Source organism: Pseudophryne corroboree, chromosome 5 (assembly GCF_028390025.1).
Source record: "Pseudophryne corroboree isolate aPseCor3 chromosome 5, aPseCor3.hap2, whole genome shotgun sequence".
Lineage (NCBI taxonomy): Eukaryota > Metazoa > Chordata > Amphibia > Anura > Myobatrachidae > Pseudophryne > Pseudophryne corroboree.
The window spans coordinates 177,232,448-177,252,251 of NC_086448.1; the positions used below are offsets into that span (position 1 = coordinate 177,232,448).

The following is a 19,804-nucleotide window of genomic DNA, read 5'->3' on the forward strand; positions in this document are numbered from 1 at the left end:
CTAGAGGATGCTGGGGACTCCGTAAGGACCATGGGGATTATACCAAAGCATCCAATCGGGCGGGAGAGTGCGTATGACTCTGCAGCACCGACTGAGCAAACGCTAGGTCCTCATCAGCCAGGGTATCAAACTTGTAGAATTTAGCAAAAGTGTTTGACCCCGACCAAGTCGCCGCTCGGCAAAGTTGTAATACCGAGACGCCTCGGGCAGCCGCCCAAAAAGAGCCCACCTTCCTAGTGGAATGGGCCTTAACCGAATTTGGTACCGGCAATCCAGCCGTAGAGTGAGCCTGCTGAATCGTATTACAGATCCAGCGAGCAATAGTCTGCTTCGAAGCAGGAGCGCCAATCTTATTGGCCGCATACAGGACAAACAGAGCCTCTGTTTTCCTAATTCTAGCCGTCCTCGCTACATACATTTTTAAGGCCCTGACTACGTCCAGGGATCTGGAATCCTACAGGTCACTTGTAGCCACAGGCACCACAATAGGTTTAGTCATATGGAACGAAGAAACCACTTTAGGCAAAAATTGCGGACGTGTCCTCAATTCAGCTCGATCCACATGAAAAATCTTGTGTGACAAAGCCGCCAATTCTGACACTCGCCTTGCTGATGCTAAGGCCAACAACATGTCCACCTTCCAGGTAAGAAATTTCAACTCAACCTTGTTAAGCGGTTCAAACCAGTGTGATTTTAGGAACTGCAACACCACGTTCAGGTCCCATGGTGCCACTGGAGGCACAAAAGGGGGCTGGATGTGCAGCACTCCCTTTACAAACGTCTGGAATTCTGGAAGAGAAGCCAATTCCTTCTGAAAGAAAATCGAGAGGGCCGAAATCTGTACCTTAACAGAGCCTAATTTCAGGCCCATATCCACTCCTGTCTGTAGGAAGTGGAGAAGACGACCCAGATGAAAATCTTCCGTAGGTGCATTCTTGGTCTCACACCAAGACACATACTTTCGCCAGATACGGTGATAATGTTTTACCGTCACCTCCTTCCCAGCCTTTATTAAAGTAGGGATGACCTCTTCCGGAATCCCCTTTTTCACTAGGATTCGGCGTTCAACCGCCATGCCGTCAAATGTAACCGCAGTAAGTCTTGAAATACACAGGGCCCCTGTTGCACAACCAGAAAAAGTGGAACGGCTCCCAAGCGCTGCTCTATATGTATATGCAGGTAACTTCTCTCAGAAATCCAGAGATAGATCCTCAAAAAAAAGAAAGGAACATATTCATGCAGTGTCAGATGTCCATATATATGTTTCGTATAGATGATCCTAAACGGACCTCTGGGCTATGCCCTATGTTCACATCAAGGTTTCTTTATGGCTTCAAACTCATAAAATCACGTCTTAACTTATTGGTATATGGCTCACCTTCGGTAAATGCCCTATGTGCATCAAAAGGTTTCTTTCTAGTACACCATTCGTTTGGATCAGGCTGAGCGATGTCTGGCTCTTATGCAGTCATAATATGGAGTACATCAAACCAATAGTCCCTACACCTTGATGAAGGAACATCGTTTCCGAAACGCGTCGGTGGAATTGCGACACTTCCCATAGGTTCACTAACGTCACTTATCGTGAGGAATCGATCTTGCCGGTTGGAAAGACTGTGTACTTTTGTGACCTATGGTACAGTGAATTGTATATATTTTATATATTTTTTTATATGAATAAATCGGTTTATACCGGATACTGCATGGACTATTGGTTTGATGTACTCCATATTATGACTGCATAAGAGCCAGACATCGCTCAGCCTGATCCAAACGAATGGTGTACTAGAAAGAAACCTTTTGATGCACATAGGGCATTTACCGAAGGTGAGCCATATACCAATAAGTTAAGACGTGATTTTATGAGTTTTGAAGCCATAAAGAAACCTTGATGTGAACATAGGGCATAGCCCAGAGGTCAGTTTAGGATCATCTATACGAAACATATATATGGACATCTGACACTGCATGAATATGTTCCTTTCCTTTTTTTGAGGATCTCTCTCTGGATTTCTAAGAGAAGTTACCTGCATATACATATAGAGCAGCGCTTGGGAGCCGTTCCACTTTTTCTGGTTGTGCATTGGTTTGAGGAGTGGTGCTCCTTAGGAGTGGTGATCCGAGTGCAGCCTTTTAGGCGCAAGTTAATATTATCTTTTTGTTTTGTATTCCCCTGTTGCAACAGGTCTTCCCTCAGAGGAAGAGGCCAGGGATCTCCTGTGAGCATCTCTTGTAGATCCGAGTACCAGGCCCTTCGAGGCCAGTCTGGGACAACGAGTATCGTCTGTACTCTTCTTCGTCTTATGATCCTCAACACTTTTGTGATGAGAGGAAGAGGAGGAAACACGTAGACCGATTTGAACACCCACAGTGTTACCAGAGCGTCTACTGCTACTGCCTGAGGGTCCCGAGACCTGGCGCAATACCTCCGAAGTTTTTTGTTGAGGCGTGACGCCATCATGTCTATTTGAGGAGTTCCCCAAAGACGTGTTACATCTGCAAAGACTTCTTGATGAAGTCCCCACTCTCCTGGATGGAGATCGTGTCTGCTGAGGAAGTCTGCTTCCCAGTTGTCCACTCCCGGAATGAAGACCGCCGACAGAGCGCTTACATGATTTTCCGCCCAGCGAAGGATCCTTGTGGCTTCCGCCATCGCGACTCTGCTTCTTGTCCCGCCTTGGCGGTTCACATGAGCCACTGCTGTGACATTGTCTGATTGAATCAGAACCGGTAGGTTTCGAAGAAAACTCTCCGCTTGTCGAAGGCCGTTGTAAATGGCCCTGAGTTTCAACACATTGATGTGTAGACAGGACTCCTGGTCTGACCAAAGACCCTGAAAATGTTTTCCCTGTGTGACCGCTCCCCATCCTCGGAGGCTCGCGTCCGTGGTAACCAGGATCCAATCCTGAATTCCGAACCTGCGACCCTCCAGGAGGTGAGCACTTTGCAACCACCACAGGAGGGACACTCTGGTCCCTGGGCACAGAGTTATTTTCCGATGTAAGTGCAGATGGACCTATTGGACAAGTGGTCCGGGTCCCCATTGAAAAGTCCTTGCATGGAACCTTCCGAAGGGAATGGCCTCGTAGGCCGCCACCATTTTCCCCAGAACTCGAGTGCATTGGTGAATTGACACCCTTTTCGGTTTTAGCAGGTCTCTGACCCTGTTCTGGATGTCTTGGGCTTTCTCTATTGGGAGGAAGACCTTCATTTGTTCCGTATCCAGTATCATACCTAGGAACGGTAGTCGAGTTGTCGGAATCAACTGTGACTTCGGTAGATTTAGAATCCAACAGTGTTGCTGGAGCACTCTCAGAGAGAGCGCCACACTGCTCAGCAATTTCTCCCTTGATCTCGCTTTTATCAGGAGATCGTCCAAGTATGGGATAATTGTGACTCCATGCTTGCGCAGGACCACCATCATTTCCGCCATTATCTTGGTGAAAATCCTCGGGGCCGTGGAGAGTCCAAACGGCAACGTCTGAAATTGGTAATGACAATCCTGTACAGCGAATCTCAGGTATTCCTGATGGGGGGCATATATGGGGACATGAAGGTACGCATCCTTTATGTCCAGAGACACCATAAACTCCCCCTCCTCCATGTTGGCTATTATCGCTCTGAGAGATTCCATTTTGAATTTGAATCTTTTTATGTACATTTTAGGGATTTCAGATTCAAAATCGGTCTGACCGAACCGTCCGGTTTTGGGACCACAAATAGGGTTGAGTAGTAACCTCTTCCCTGCTGGTGCAGGGGAACCTTGATTATCACTTGCTGTATACACAGCGTTTGAATTGCAGCTAACACTATATCCCTTTCCGATGTGGAAGCTGGTAGGGCCGATTTGAAAAATCGGCGCGGGGGCACCTCCTCGAATTCCAATTTGTAACCCTGGGAAACTATTTCCAACACCCAGGGATTCAGGTCCGAACTGACCCAGGCCTGACTGAAAAGTCGAAGACGTGCCCCCACAGGTGCGGACTCCCTCAGGGGAGCCCCAGCGTCATGCTGTGAGTTTTGGAGCAGCCGGGGAGGACTTTTGTTCCTGGGCACCTGCCGAAGCAGGTGCTCTCTTGCCTCTGCCCTTACCTCTGGCGAGGAAAGAGGATCCCCGACCTCTTTTGGACTTGTGCGACCGAAAGGACTGCATCTGATAGGGTGTTACTTTCTTTTGCTGTTGGGGAATATATGCTAAAAAATTTGATTTACGTGCTGTAGCTGTGGAAACCAGGTCCGTCAGCCCATCCCCAAACAATACATCACCCTTATAGGGTAGTACTTCCATATGTTTTTTGGAATCCGCATCACCCGTCCATTGGCGAGTCCATAAGGATCTTCTCGCTGAGATAGACATGGCATTGGCCCTAGAAGCTAGCAATCCAATGTCCCTTTGAGCATCCCTCATAAATAAGACTGCGTCTTTAATATGGGCTAGAGTTAAGAATATAGTATCCTTATCCATATTATCAAATTGATCTGTCAGCTCATCTGTCCAAGCTGCAATTGCGCTACACACCCATGCCGACGCAATTGTCGGTCTTAGCACAGCACCCGTATGGGAATAAATACACTTTAAGGTAGTTTCTTGCCTGCGATCCGCAGGGTCCTTAAGGGACGCTGTGTCAGGAGACGGTAGCGCCACTTTCTTGGACAAGCGCGTCAGGGCCTTGTCCACAGTGGGGGGTGATTCCCAAATCTCCCTGTCCTGCTTAGGGAAGGGGTATACCATATAAATTCTTTTGGGGATCTGCGGTCTCTTATCCGGAGTCTCCCAAGCTTTCCCAAAGAAATCATTCAATTCATGAGATGTGGGAAAGTTAATAATCTGTTTCTTTTCCTTAAACATGTGTACCCTTGTGTCAGGGACCGAGGGTTCATCCTCAATATGCAACACATCCCTTATTGCCACAATCATACACTGAATGGTTTTAGTCACCCTAGGGTGCAATTTTACTTCGTCGTAGTCGACACTGGAATCAGAATCCGTGTCGGTAGTAGTGTCTTGTGTTAAGGGACGCTTTTGAGACCCCGACGGGCCCTGTGAGTCGGTCCAATCCGAGGATTGACCCCCTGATGTCCCCCCTAATTCAGCCTTATCGAGCCTTTTATGTAAAGATGCCACACTTGCATTCAACATATGCCACATGTCCATCCAATCCGGAGTCGGCACAACCGACGGGGACACACCACTCATTTGCTCCACCTCCTCCTTGGAGAAGCCTTCTGCCTCAAGTATGTCGACACACACGTACCGACACCCCACACACACAGGGATTAACCTATAAGGGGACAAAACCCCAACCAGGCCCTAAGGAGAGACAGAGAGAGAGTATGCCAGCACACACCAGCGCTTAAAAACACTGGAAAAAATATGACCAGATAGCGCTTTTCTATATATAATATGCCAATTCCCACTCACTGCGTCGCTAATGTGCCCCCCTCCTCTTTTTTCCAGCCTGTGAAGTTCAGCAGGGGAGAGACCAGGGAGCCAGCGTTTTCCTCATGCAGCTTCTGTGGAGAAAATGGCGCTGGTTAGTGCTGAGTATCAAGCCCTGCCCACCCGACGGCGGGCTTCGGTCCCAGTGATTTTTCAATAAAAATGGCGGGGGATCATAGATTTACTGCCTCCGCAGCCTAATCAATCTGCATTTGCCCCAAATGTGAGGTTTATTGCTGCCCAGGGCGCCCCCCCCCCCCCTGCGCCCTGCACCCTTCAGTGCTGCTCTGTGTGTGTGTGACTGGGAGCAATGGCCTCATGAAGATCTGATGTCTTCTGCCGCCTAAGATGTCTTCTGCCTTCTATTCCGGCATCTGTGAGGAGGACGGCGGCGCGGCTCCGGGACGAACCCCAGGTGAGACCTGTGTTCCGACTCCCTCTGGAGCTAATGGTGTCCAGTAGCCTTAGAAGCAGTGCCCAACTTGACAAGCCAGCTCTGCTTCTCTCTCCTCGGTCCCACGATGCAGGGAGCCTGTTGCCAACAGGACTCCCTGAAAATAAAAAACCTAACAAAATTCTTTTTTTGCCAGCACACACCAACAGCGCTATATAACACAGGGATTAACACTATAACTGAGTGATTTTTCCCAATAGCTGCTTGTATACACAATACTGCGCCTAAATATAGTGCCTTCTCTCTCTTTTTAACCCTATGTAGTCTGGAAACTGCAGGGGAGAGCCTGGGAGCGATCCTTCCAGCGGAGCTGTGAGGGAAAATGGCGCCAGTGTGCTGAGGGAGATAGCCCCGCCCCTTTTTCGGCGGACTTCTCCCGCTTTTTTCTATGTATATCTGGCAGGGGTATTTTACACATATATAGTCTCTATGACTATATTACGTGTTTTTTTGCCAGCCAAGGTACTTAATATTGCAGCCCAGGGCGCCCCCCCCCAGCGCCCTGCACCCATCAGTGACCGGAGTGTGAGGTGTGCATGGGAAGCAATGGCGCACAGCTGCAGTGCTGTGCGCTACCTTGTTTGAAGACCGAAGTCTTCTGCCGCCGATTTCCAGGACTCTTCTTGCTTCTGGCTCTGTAAGGGGGGCGGCGGCGCGGCTCCAGGAACGGACGATCGAGGTCGGGCCCTGTGTTCGATCCCTCTGGAGCTAATGGTGTCCAGTAGCCTTAGAAGCCCAAGCTAGCTGCAAGCAGGTAGGTTCGCTTCTCTCCCCTTAGTCCCTCGTAGCAGTGAGTCTGTTGCCAGCAGATCTCACTGAAAATAAAAAACCTAAAATAAACTTTCTTTTTCTAGGAGCTCAGGAGAGCCCCTAGTGTGCATCCAGCTCAGCCGGGCACAAAATTGTAACTGAGGTCTGGAGGAGGGTCATAGAGGGAGGAGCCAGTGCACACCAGGTAGTCCTAAAGCTTTCTTTAGTTGTGCCCAGTCTCCTGCGGAGCCGCTATTCCCCATGGTCCTTACGGAGTCCCAGCATCCACTTAGGACGTCAGAGAAAACTCTGGAGAGCTCTCTGCAGTGCACCCATTCTCCTCTGGGCACAAGATCTAACTAAGGTCTGGAGGAGGGGCATAGAGGGAGGAGCCAGTGCACACCCATAGTCAAAGTTCTTTTTAGGTGCCCTATCTCCTGCGGAGCCCGTCTATACCCCATGGTCCTTATGGAGTCCCCAGCATCCTTTAGGACGTAAGAGAAATATATATATATAAGTTAAACCAGTGTTGGGTACACACTGGCAGATATATTGGCCAATTAATTGATCGGCCAATATATCTTTTGCTAATCTGCAGGTGTGTACAAGCAATATGTCTGAAAAAAGTCTTATATTGCATCTGCTGTGCAACACAGCAGATGGCCAACATATCTGCAGATAGATTGAACAGCAGATATATCTGCCAATGTGTACCCAGCTTAAAGTGCCCCACACACTAGAACGATATGTCTCGAGGCTGAAGTCGGGGCGATTTCCCTTTTACTCTCCCGGGAGTGTTTACATATGATTCCAAATGATTTGGTACAATGTGACTTTTTTGAGCATGCTATACATCACATAGGATATGTCTACATATCGCATGGGATGTATAGCATGCATTCACAGGTACCATCAGATACATCTGATGGGCTGGACTAGGGTGCTTCAAACTTCCTACTATAGATCATAAGCGATATATCGCGAGGACAAAAACCACAGTTCGATTCCATACAATTCCACTTGATCACGACAAATAACGAGTGCCGCACCAACAACCTGGAGGAGTCGACCCGACGCTCACGGGGCCGCGTATCGGATTGGATCAGATTGGATACACAGCAAAAATGCACAATTTCACCCAATATATAGTCTCGAGTGACCAAATTGATCTGAAATTGAGCAAAATTGTTCTGGTGTATGGGGCCCTTAACTCATCTTTGCAGGCCCCTTTCCAATTGTACCTTTATTGCCCCGTACCACCACCATGCGACGCAGCATGGCTGTCATTAACGAGGACCTCCCTCGTCTGTACATGTTCAGACGACGGAACGGGTCGTTAACAATGCTTCTCAAGTGTCTAGACCTAGGCATCTCACACTGTGTGTCATAGAGGCTACATATATGAGCACACATCTGTATTCCAGGTGGGTTGTAGTTGAGACGTTCGACATATTCAGAATATGAATTTTCAACAAAGGCATCTGATCATCAATATGTTCCAAATAATAACATTACCATAAATAGAATTAATATTCAACTACTGACCATGGATCAGAGAGCCGTTCAGCCATTGGATATAATAGTTCTTCGGGAATGACAAGAGGATCTCATTGCTGATTATGGAAAAAGGAAGCAGTAACACAGCAGCAGCGGAAACTGCAAGTGTGAATGTGCACAAGAACAGCCTGAAAGGGAAATACAATTACTGGTTAATCGAAAAGTCCTCAAAAAAAAATAGACTTCACAGCACTTTCACAATTAGAAAGTTAAAGGCAAGCCTGCAACTAAAACAAGTTAAATGTATGAACTTCATTTCATATAGAGGAGAGTAATGCAGGGTAGTTGTGGGATCTGTTACACAGGATTTGCATATCACTAGTCTGTGACCTTGCTTCTTCCAATATATAACTCTTTCTCTATCTTCCTATCTGCTTGCATTTCACAGTTGGGTAAACTAGCTCTTACTCTCAAGTGTCTAGACCTAGGGGGTGATTCAGACCATGTGCTAAATTTAGCACATCTACGATCAGATTCCCTGACATGCGGGGGGATGCCCAGCACAGGGCTAGTCCGCCCCGCATGTCAGGCCCTACCCCCCTCCCTACCCCCCTGTCGTGTACGGGTGCAAAAGCATCGCACGGTAGTGATGTTTTTGCACCTGCCAAGTAGCTCCCTGCCTGTTCTAGGTCGCAGCGGCTGCGTGTGATGTTACGCAGCCGCTGCGGACCGCCACAGCAAGGAACCGAACACGCCTGTGTTGTCTGGACCGCACACCCCCAACGGCGTCCTAACGCCATTGGCACACCCCCTACCGTCCCGTGACCGCCTCTGCAAACTTAGATTTGGGTGGGTTATTTAGTTTCAGTGCAGAATAAATACTGGCTGCTTTATTTTTACACTGCAATTTAGATTTGAGTTTAAACACACCCCACCCAAATCTAACTCTCTCTGCACATGTTATATCTGCCACACCTGCAGTGTACATGGTTTTGCACATTAGAGAACAATTTTGCTGCTGCGATCAGGTCTGAATTAGGCCCAGAGACCAATGGGTTATTTGAACATTGGTACTTTTCCCAACCAGAAAATTGGTAGCCTTCATTGCGCTCAGTGGTCCCCATGGTGGTAGGGTGACAAGAAGGGAAATGCTCTGCCTCTGTCACACCTGACTAATAAAGCTCTGAATGATTTGCATGCAATATCTTCAAGCTTAACTGTTCCTGAGTATCTGAGAACTAGGAATGTTCACGCCTGCTCGCTAAGCACCAATGTGACACAATCCTCAGGGAATTTATGCATGGGGTAAACACAGGTATACCACAAGACCAGTCTAATAGGTAAAAGGAGGAGAAAACTAGTTGCAGCCGGTTACATTTTTTATATTATATTATGGTGATAACCAACTTTCTAATATGAAAACTAGAGCTGAGGTTTTGCATAAGGGATTTGGTATTTTGCCAAACCCTAAAAATACTGAACCAGTGAAATCCTAATTACATTTCTCCAATTCACTGACAAACTTTATCTTTTTGCAATTAGCATTATGTAGAAAATAAATAAAATGTACATACGAAACACGATTGACAGTGGCATCTTCATCCTCTTGTTCATCTGGAAGATACAAATGTGATTTTAACATTTCCAGTCCTTGTATGCAAAGATAAACTCGAACACATGAAAGATTGTTCTGTACAAAATACATTTACAGGCAGTCAGATACGAAGGATATTTAATAAAATTTTCTCTTACGTCCTAGAGGATGCTGGGGACTCCGTAAGGACCATGGGGTATAGACGGGCTCCGCAGGAGACATGGGCACTCTAAAGACTTTAGATGGGTGTGCACTGGCTCCTCCCTCTATGCCCCTCCTCCAGACCTCAGTTAGATCCTGTGCCCAGAGGAGACTGGGTGCACTGCAGGGGAGCTCTACAGAGTTTCTCTGTAAAAGACTTTTGTTAGGTTTTTTATTTTCAGGGAGCACTGCTGGCAACAGGCTCCCTGCATCGTGGGACTGAGGAGAGAGAAGCAGACCTACTTAAATGATAGGCTCTGCTTCTTAGGCTACTGGACACCATTAGCTCCAGAGGGTCGGAACGCAGGTCTCACCCTCGCCGTTCGTCCCGGAGCCGCGCCGCCGTCCTCCTCACAGAGCCGGAAGATAGAAGCCGGGTGAGTATGAGAAGAAAGAAGACTTCAAAGGCGGCAGAAGACTTCAGATCTTCAATGAGGTACCGCGCAGCGGTACCGCTGCGCGCCATTGCTCCCGCATTTACACACACACTGGTGGCACTGTATGGGTGCAGGGCGCAGGGGGGGGGCGCCCTGGGCAGCAATTATGAAAGCTCTAGGGACACTGGCATAGATATATACTGCGGAGGCTGTATATTGCAAAAAACCCCGCCAGTATAAAAATCTGAGCGGGACCGAAGCCCGCCGTTGAGGGGGCAGAGCTTGATCCCTCAGCACTAACCAGCGCCATTTTCTCCACAGCACGCTGCAGAGAAGCTGGCTCCCCGAACTCTCCCCTGCTGAACACATGTACAGAGGGCAAAAAAGAGGGGGAGGGGGGGCACATTTATTTGGCGCAGTGAGTATATTTATATAAAAGTGCTGTACTGACTGGGATTTTATTCCAGTGTCCGGTGGCGCTGGGTGTGTGCTGGCATACTCTCTCTCTCTGTCTCTCCAAAGGGCCTTATTGGGGGACTGTCTCTCTCTATATATATATATATATGTTACAGGAGTACAGACATTTTACATTCATATTGATCACAACACGTTGCTCTAAGTTAATGATTCCTTGTTTTCACATTTGTGTTAGGCACTCTGTTTGCATTGTTTTTATTTCACACATTGCACTTTGAATATTATTAATTACTGCATCGTTCATTCATGTTTTCTTCCAATCCAGGAAGTCTTATTTATATGTGTACAGTAACCATGGTGATCTCCCCCTTAGTGACAGCACGTCAGCAGGATGGACCGGCATTACGTCACTTCCGGCTGTGAGGTACATCTCGACCGGGATCCGGGCGGCGTGGTCTGCACGGGCGGGAGGAGTCCCTCCAACACCTAAGGTATTTATTCACCTATTTTGTTCATTTGCACTTATCCTGACGACGGGGTTGCGTCCCCGAAACGTAGATGTCTCTTTGACAATAAAGTCACTGCACTTTCAACTTGATAATATGCTCTGAGTGCCGCCCATCTGTTCTGGTATATATATATATATCCCTGAGTGTGTGGGGGTGTCGGTATGTGTGTGTCGACATGTCTGAAGCGGAAGGCTCTTCTAAGGAAGAGGTAGAGCAGAGGATTGTGGTGTTTCCGTCGGCGACGCCGACACCTGATTGGTTGGAAATGTGGAATGTTTTAAATGCAAATGTGTCTTTATTACATAAGAGAATGGACAAAGCAGAGTCCAGAGAAAAAACAGGGAGTCAATCCATGGCTTTAGCTGTATCACAGGGCCCTCCAGGGTCTCAGAAACGTCCCCTGTCCCAAGTAGCAGACACTAATACCGACACGGATTCTGACTCCAGTGTCGACTACGATGATGGGAGATTACACCCAAGGGTGGCCAAAATAAGAATTTACTTACCGATAATTCTATTTCTCGGAGTCCGTAGTGGATGCTGGGGTTCCTGAAAGGACCATGGGGAATAGCGGCTCCGCAGGAGACAGGGCACAAAAAGTAAAGCTTTCCGATCAGGTGGTGTGCACTGGCTCCTCCCCCTATGACCCTCCTCCAAGCCTCAGTTAGGTACTGTGCCCGGACGAGCGTACACAATAAGGGAGGAATTTTGAATCCCGGGTAAGACTCATACCAGCCACACCAATCACACCGTACAACTTGTGATCAAACCCAGTTAACAGTATGATAACAGAGGAGCCTCTGAAAGATGGCTTCCTAAACAATAACCCGAATTAGTTAACAATAACTATGTACAATTATTGCAGATAATCCGCACTTGGGATGGGCGCCCAGCATCCACTACGGACTCCGAGAAATAGAATTATCGGTAAGTAAATTCTTATTTTCTCTATCGTCCTAGTGGATGCTGGGGTTCCTGAAAGGACCATGGGGATTATACCAAAGCTCCCAAACGGGCGGGAGAGTGCGGATGACTCTGCAGCACCGAATGAGAGAACTCCAGGTCCTCCTTAGCCAGAGTATCAAATTTGTAAAATTTTACAAACGTGTTCTCCCCTGACCACGTAGCTGCTCGGCAAAGTTGTAATGCCGAGACCCCTCGGGCAGCCGCCCAAGATGAGCCCACCTTCCTTGTGGAGTGGGCCTTTACAGATTTAGGCTGTGGCAGGCCTGCCACAGAATGTGCAAGTTGGATTGTGCTACAGATCCAACGAGCAATCGTCTGCTTAGACGCAGGAGCACCCATCTTGTTGGGTGCATACAATATAAACAACGAGTCAGATTTTCTGACTCCAGCTGTCCTTGCAATATATATTTTTAATGCTCTGACAACGTCCAGTAACTTGGAGTCCTCCAAGTCACTTGTAGCCGCAGGCACTACAATAGGCTGGTTCAGATGAAATGCTGACACCACCTTAGGGAGAAAATGCGGACGAGTCCGCAGTTCTGCCCTGTCCGAATGGAAAATCAGATATGGGCTTTTGTAAGATAAAGCTGCCAGTTCTGACACTCTCCTGGCCGAAGCCAGGGCTAGTAACATGGTCACTTTCCATGCGAGATATTTTAAATCCACCTTTTTTAGTGGTTCAAACCAATGAGATTTTAGAAATTCCAAAACCACATTGAGATCCCACGGTGCCACTGGAGGCACCACAGGAGGCTGTATATGCAGCACTCCCTTAACAAAAGTCTGGACTTCAGGAACTGAAGCCAATTCTTTTTGAAAGAAAATCGACAGGGCCGAAATTTGAACCTTAATAGATCCCAATTTGAGACCCATAGACAATCCTGATTGCAGGAAATGTAGGAATCGACCCAGTTGAAATTCCTCCGTCGGAGCACTCCGATCCTCGCACCACGCAACATATCTTCGCCAAATGCGGTGATAGTGTTGCACGGTTACTTCCTTCCTTGCTTTAATCAAAGTAGGAATGACTTCTTCCGGCATGCCTTTTTCCTTTAGGATCCGGCGTTCAACCGCCATGCCGTCAAACGCAGCCGCGGTAAGTCTTGAAACAGACAGGGACCCTGCTGAAGCAAGTCCCTCCTTAGAGGTAGAGGCCACGGATCTTCCGTGATCATCTCTTGAAGTTCCGGGTACCAAGTCCTTCTTGGCCAATCCGGAACCACTAGTATCGTTCTTACGCCTCTTTGCCGTATAATTCTCAATACTTTTGGTATGAGAGGCAGAGGAGGAAACACATACACCGACTGGTACACCCAAGGCGTTACCAGCGCGTCCACAGCTATTGCCTGCGGATCTCTTGACCTGGCGCAATACCTGTCCAGTTTTTTTTTGAGGCGAGACGCCATCATGTCCACCATTGGTCTTTCCCAACGGGTTACCAGCATGTGGAAGACTTCCGGATGAAGTCCCCACTCTCCCGGGTGAAGGTCGTGTCTGCTGAGGAAGTCTGCTTCCCAGTTGTCCACTCCCGGGATGAACACTGCTGACAGTGCTATCACATGATTCTCTGCCCAGCGAAGAATCCTTGCAGCTTCTGCCATTGCACTCCTGCTTCTTGTGCCGCCCTGTCTGTTTACATGGGCGACTGCCGTGATGTTGTCCGACTGGATCAACACCGGTTTTCCTTGAAGCAGAGGTTCTGCCTGGCTTAGAGCATTGTAGATTGCTCTTAGTTCCAGAATGTTTATGTGAAGAGACGTTTCCAGGCTCGTCCACACTCCCTGGAAGTTTCTTCCTTGTGTGACTGCTCCCCAGCCTCTCAGGCTGGCGTCCGTGGTCACCAGGATCCAATCCTGTATGCCGAATCTGCGGCCCTCCAATAGATGAGCACTCTGCAACCACCACAGAAGAGATACCCTTGTCCTTGGAGACAGGGTTATCCGCTGGTGCATCTGAAGATGCGACCCTGACCATTTGTCCAACAGATCCCTCTGGAAAATTCGTGCATGGAATCTGCCGAATGGAATTGCTTCGTAAGAAGCCACCATTTTTCCCAGGACTCTTGTGCATTGATGTACAGACACCTTTCCTGGTTTTAGGAGGTTCCTGACAAGCTCGGATAACTCCTTGGCTTTTTCCTCCGGGAGAAAAACCTTTTTCTGAACCGTGTCCAGAATCATCCCTAGGAACAGCAGACGAGTTGTCGGCATTAACTGGGATTTTGGAATATTCAGAATCCAGCCGTGCTGTTTTAGCACTTCTTGAGACAGTGCTAATCCCATCTCTAGCTGTTCTCTGGACCTTGCCCTTATTAGGAGATCGTCCAAGTATGGGATAATTAATACGCCTTTTCTTCGAAGAAGAATCATCATCTCGGCCATTACCTTTGTAAAGACCCGAGGTGCCGTGGACAATCCGAACGGCAGCGTCTGAAACTGATAGAGACAGTTTTGTACAACGAACCTGAGGTACCCCTGGTGTGAGGGGTAAATTGGAACGTGGAGGTACGCATCCTTGATGTCCAAGGACACCATAAAGTCCCCTTCTTCCAGGTTCGCTATCACTGCTCTGAGTGACTCCATTTTGAACTTGAACTTCTTTATGTACAGGTTCAAGGACTTCAGATTTAGAATAGGTCTTACCGAGCCGTCCCGGCTTCGGTACCACAAATAGAGTGGAATAATACCCCTTTCCCTGTTGTAGAAGAGGTACCTTGACTATCACCTGCTGAGAGTACAGCTTGTGAATGGCTTCCAAAACCGTCTCCCTTTCGGAGGGGGACGTTGGTAAAGCAGACTTCAGGAAACGGCGAGGCGGATCTGTCTCTAGTTCCAACCTGTACCCCTGAGATATTATCTGCAGGATCCAGGGATCTACCTGCGAGTGAGCCCACTGCGCGCTGAAATTCTTGAGACGACCGCCCACCGCCCCCGAGTCCGCTTGAGAAGCCCCAGCGTCATGCTGAGGCTTTTGTAGAAGCGGGGGAGGGCTTCTGTTCCTGGGAAGGAGCTGCCTGTTGGTGTCTCTTCCCCCTTCCTCTGCCTCGTGGCAGATATGAATATCCCTTTGCTCTCTTGTTTTTAAAGGAACGAAAGGGCTGCGGTTGAAAAGTCGGTGTCTTTTTCTGTTGGGGAGTAGCTTGAGGTAAAAAGGTGGATTTCCCGGCTGTAGCCGTGGCCACCAAATCTGATAGACCGACTCCAAATAACTCCTCCCCTTTATACGGCAAAACTTCCATATGCCGTTTTGAGTCCGCATCGCCTGACCACTGTCGCGTCCATAAACTTCTTCTGGCCGAAATGGACATAGCACTTACCCGTGATGCCAGTGTGCAGATATCCCTCTGTGCATCACGCATATAAAGAAATGCATCCTTTATTTGCTCTAAAGACAGTAAAACATTGTCCCTATCCAGGGTATCAATATTTTCAATCAGGGACTCTGACCAAGCTACTCCAGCACTGCACATCCAGGCTGTCGCTATAGCTGGTCGTAGTATAACACCTGTATGTGTGTATATACTTTTTTGGATATTTTCCATCCTCCTATCTGCTGGATCTTTAAGTGCGGCCGTCTCAGGAGAGGGTAACGCCACTTGTTTAGATAAGCGTGTGAGCGCCTTGTCCACCCTAGGAGGTGTTTCCCAGCGCGCCCTAACCTCTGGCGGGAAAGGGTATAAAGCCAATAACTTCTTTGAAATTAGCATCTTTTTATCGGGGGCAACCCACGCTTCATCACATACATCATTTAGTTCTTCTGATTCAGGAAAAACTATAGGTAGTTTTTTCACACCCCACATAATACCCTGTTTAGTGGTACCTGTAGTATCAGCTAAATGTAACGCCTCCTTCATTGCCAAAATCATATAACGTGTGGCCCTACTGGAAAATACGGTTGATTCGTCACCGTCGCCACTGGAATCAGTGCCTGTGTCTGGGTCTGTGTCGACCGAGTGAGGCAAAGGGCGTTTTACAGCCCCTGACGGTGTTTGAGGCGCCTGGACAGGCACTAACTGATTGTCCGGCCGTCTCATGTCGTCAAACGACTGCTTTAGCGTGTTGACACTATCCCGTAATTCCATAAATAAAGGCATCCATTCTGGTGTCGACCCCCTAGGAGGTGACATCCCCATATTTGGCAATTGCTCCGCCTCCACACCAATATCGTCCTCATACATGTCGACACACACGTACCGACACACAGCAGACACACAGGGAATGCTCTTAACGAAGACAGGACCCCACTAGCCCTTTGGGGAGACAGAGGGAGAGTTTGCCAGCACACACCAAAAGCGCTATGACAGGGATAGCCTTATAATAAGTGCTCCCTGTATAGCTGCTTTTATAATATAATTTTTGCCACTATTTTGCCCCTCCTCTCTTGTTTTACCCTGTTTCTGTAGTGCAGTGCAGGGGAGAGACCTGGGAGCCGTCCTGACCAGCGGAGCTGTGTGTCAGGTCCGGGTGTTTTTGTGAATCCGTTAACCTGGAACCAACCACAGGTGTAGGTGCTGGGGTATGAAGAAAACAGGGAGGACGAAGGAAGTTCCGTTTCATATATTTATTAAAGTAACAATTCAGTAAGGAGTTAAATGACTAGTTGTTAATCATCATTATACTGAAGTATTGCAGGAATGACAGAAATAATATGCAAGAGAAAACTCAGAAATAAATAAAAGAAATGTTCATGGAAACATATGCAAAAACAAGCTGAAGAATAAATGTTGAATTGTCCAAATATAAACAGGCTTTGATGCTGAACTGCAGATTGTGTTTAACTGGTTAATGCAGACATGGAGAATTAACTGTAAGAATTTGCAATGGAGTTTTAAGAGTTAACTGAGAGACTGTGAAGAATTATCCTTGTAATGACAACATAGAAAAAGTACTGAATTGGGTTACTTGCGGGTTCCGGAGATCACTGTGAAACTGTAGTAGATGGTGAGGTGATGAATGGGTTAAATGCAGAGTTGAACAAACGAACAGCTGAGGGAATTGGAATCCTCCAGACTTTGTATGATAGGCAGACAGACAAGGTAACCTCATGCAGGACACTGGGAATCCAAGTATTTCCAATAGGTGTGCAATTGACTGATAGCACAATGGAGAGCCGGTAGATCTTTGGCAGTGAAGGCTGCAAAACGGACCTCTGGGAACGGAGGCGATATCTGGACCACGGGAATCACACAGGAATGCACGGAGAGAGTTCAGAGCTAGAGCACAGCTTTGATACAACAAAGCACTGGCCCAGAGTGACATAATCCCAGCCTACTTAAAGGCAGCACAAGCACGGGATTGGCTTACACCTGCCCACAGGTGTTTTCACAAGTGCTCAGTATTAGCTATTTGGTCTCCAACATGGCCACCTCCTATACAGCAGACACACCGCAGTGCCTTAGGCCATTTGGTCCCCGCACTCACAGTTCCCAGACTCTGCATTACCTGTGCCATTGATCACGCCGTGTCCCCACACGGGCGCACAGCACCGCGAGCAACCGCACTGGCAACGGATGAACCCCAGAACCCGCAAAGGTGAGAGACCGGTTCGTGACACTGTGTAAGGAAAATGGCGCTGTGTGCTGAGGAGATAGGCCCCGCCCCTTTTTCGGCGGGCTCGTCTCCCGCTCTTTAGTGTATTCTGGCAGGGGTTAAATATCTCCATATAGCCCCCGGAGGCTATATGTGAGGTATTTTTTAGCCAAATAGGTTTTCATTTGCCTCCCAGGGCGCTCCCCTCCCAGCGCCCTGCACCCTCAGTGACTGCCGTGTGAAGTGTGCTGAGAGGAAAATGGCGCACAGCTGCAGTGCTGTGCGCTACCTTTAGAAGACTGAGGAGTCTTCTGCCGCCGATTCTGGACCTCTTCATGTTTCAGCATCTGCAAGGGGGCCGGCGGCGAGGCTCCGGTGACCATCCCGGCTGTACCTGTGATCGTCCCTCTGGAGCTGATGTCCAGTAGCCAAGAAGCCAATCCATCCTGCACGCAGGTGAGTTCACTTCTTCTCCCCTAAGTCCCTCGTTGCAGTGATCCTGTTGCCAGCAGGACTCACTGTAAAATAAAAAACCTAAGCTAAACTTTCTCTAAGCAGCTCTTTAGGAGAGCCACCTAGATTGCACCCTTCTCGGCCGGGCACAAAAATCTAACTGAGGCTTGGAGGAGGGTCATAGGGGGAGGAGCCAGTGCACACCACCTGATCGGAAAGCTTTACTTTTTGTGCCCTGTCTCCTGCGGAGCCGCTATTCCCCATGGTCCTTTCAGGAACCCCAGCATCCACTAGGACGATAGAGAAAAGTATTTATTATATGATTATTGCAATAAAAGATGTTTTGCATATCACAGATGACCCCTCTGTCCCTGACACGAGGGTATGCATGTTTAAGGAAAAGAAGCCTGAGGTAACCATTCCCCCATCTCATGAGCTGAACGCGTTATTTGAAAAGGCTTGGGAAACTCCAGACAAGAAACTGCAGACTCCCAAGAGAATTCTTACGGCGTACCCTTTCCCCGCACAGAACAGGTTACGGTAGGAATCCTCGCCCAGGGTGGACAAGGCTTTGACGCGCTTGTCCAAAAAGGTGGCGCTACCGTCTCCAGACACGGCAGCCCTCAAGGATCCTGCTGATCGCAGACAGGAATCTACCTTAAAATCAATTTATGCACATACGGGTACCTTGCTCAGACCGGCAATAGCGTCGGCTTGGGTATGTAAGCGCAGTAGCAGCATGGGCAGATAACTTGTCATCTGACATGGATACCCTAGATAGGGATGGCATTTTATTAACCTTGGGTCACATTAAAGACGCAGCCTTATATATGATAGACGCTGCGAGAGACGTTGGGCTGTTAGGTTCAAGAGCCAACGCCATGGCAACTTCTGCTAGGCGAGCCCTGTGGACCCGCCAATAGACGTGTGATGCCGACTCAAAGAGACATATGGAAGTTTTGCCTTACAAGGGTGAGGTTTTATTTGGGGAGGGTATCGTGGACCTGGTTTCCACAGCTACCGCGGGTAAATCTACTTTTTTACCTTATGCTCCCCCACAGCAAAAGAAAACTCCACAATATCAGATGCAGTCCTTTCGGTCGCATAAGTCCAGAAGAGGTCGGGGTTCTTCCTTCCTCGCCAGAGGTAAAGGTAGAGGTAAAAGAATGCCTGCTACGGCTAGTTCCCAAGAGCAGAAGTCCTCCCCGGCTTCTACTAAATCCACTGCATGACGCTGGGGCTCCGCTGAGGGAGCCCACGCCGGTGGGGGCACGTCTTCGACTCTTCAGCCAGGTCTGGGTTCAGTCAGACGTGGATCCTTGGGCGATGGAAATTGTATCCCAAGGCTACAAGCTGGAATTCGAAGAGGTGCCTCCTCGCCGATTTTTCAAATCGGCTTTACCAGCTTCTCCCCCCGAGAGGGAAATAGTTTTAGCTGCAATTCAAAAACTGTGTCAACAGCAAGTGATTATCAAGGTTCCCCTAGTCCAACAGGGGAAAGGGTACTATTCAACTTTGTTTGTGGTTCCGAAAACGGATGGCTCGGTCAGACCCATTCTGAATCTAAAATCCCTAAACCTGTACTTGAAAAAGTTCAAATTCAAGATGGAATCGCTCC

The 19,804-nt window shown here is 48.3% G+C and overlaps 1 protein-coding gene across 4 annotated transcripts in view; it reads right to left on the bottom strand.

Annotated features, from left to right (window-relative positions):
• The window catches only part of LMBR1 (limb development membrane protein 1), a 592,458-nt gene that overhangs the window by 487,429 nt on the left and 85,225 nt on the right, over positions 1-19,804 (bottom strand). For all 4 annotated transcript variants that reach the window (XM_063921898.1, XM_063921896.1, XM_063921899.1 and 1 more), the window contains 2 exons: positions 9,716-9,755; positions 8,190-8,329 (listed from right to left, as the gene is read on the bottom strand). In XM_063921898.1, coding sequence (XP_063777968.1) covers positions 8,190-8,329; positions 9,716-9,755 — 180 coding nt within the window. The remainder of the gene's footprint in view (positions 1-8,189; positions 8,330-9,715; positions 9,756-19,804) is intronic.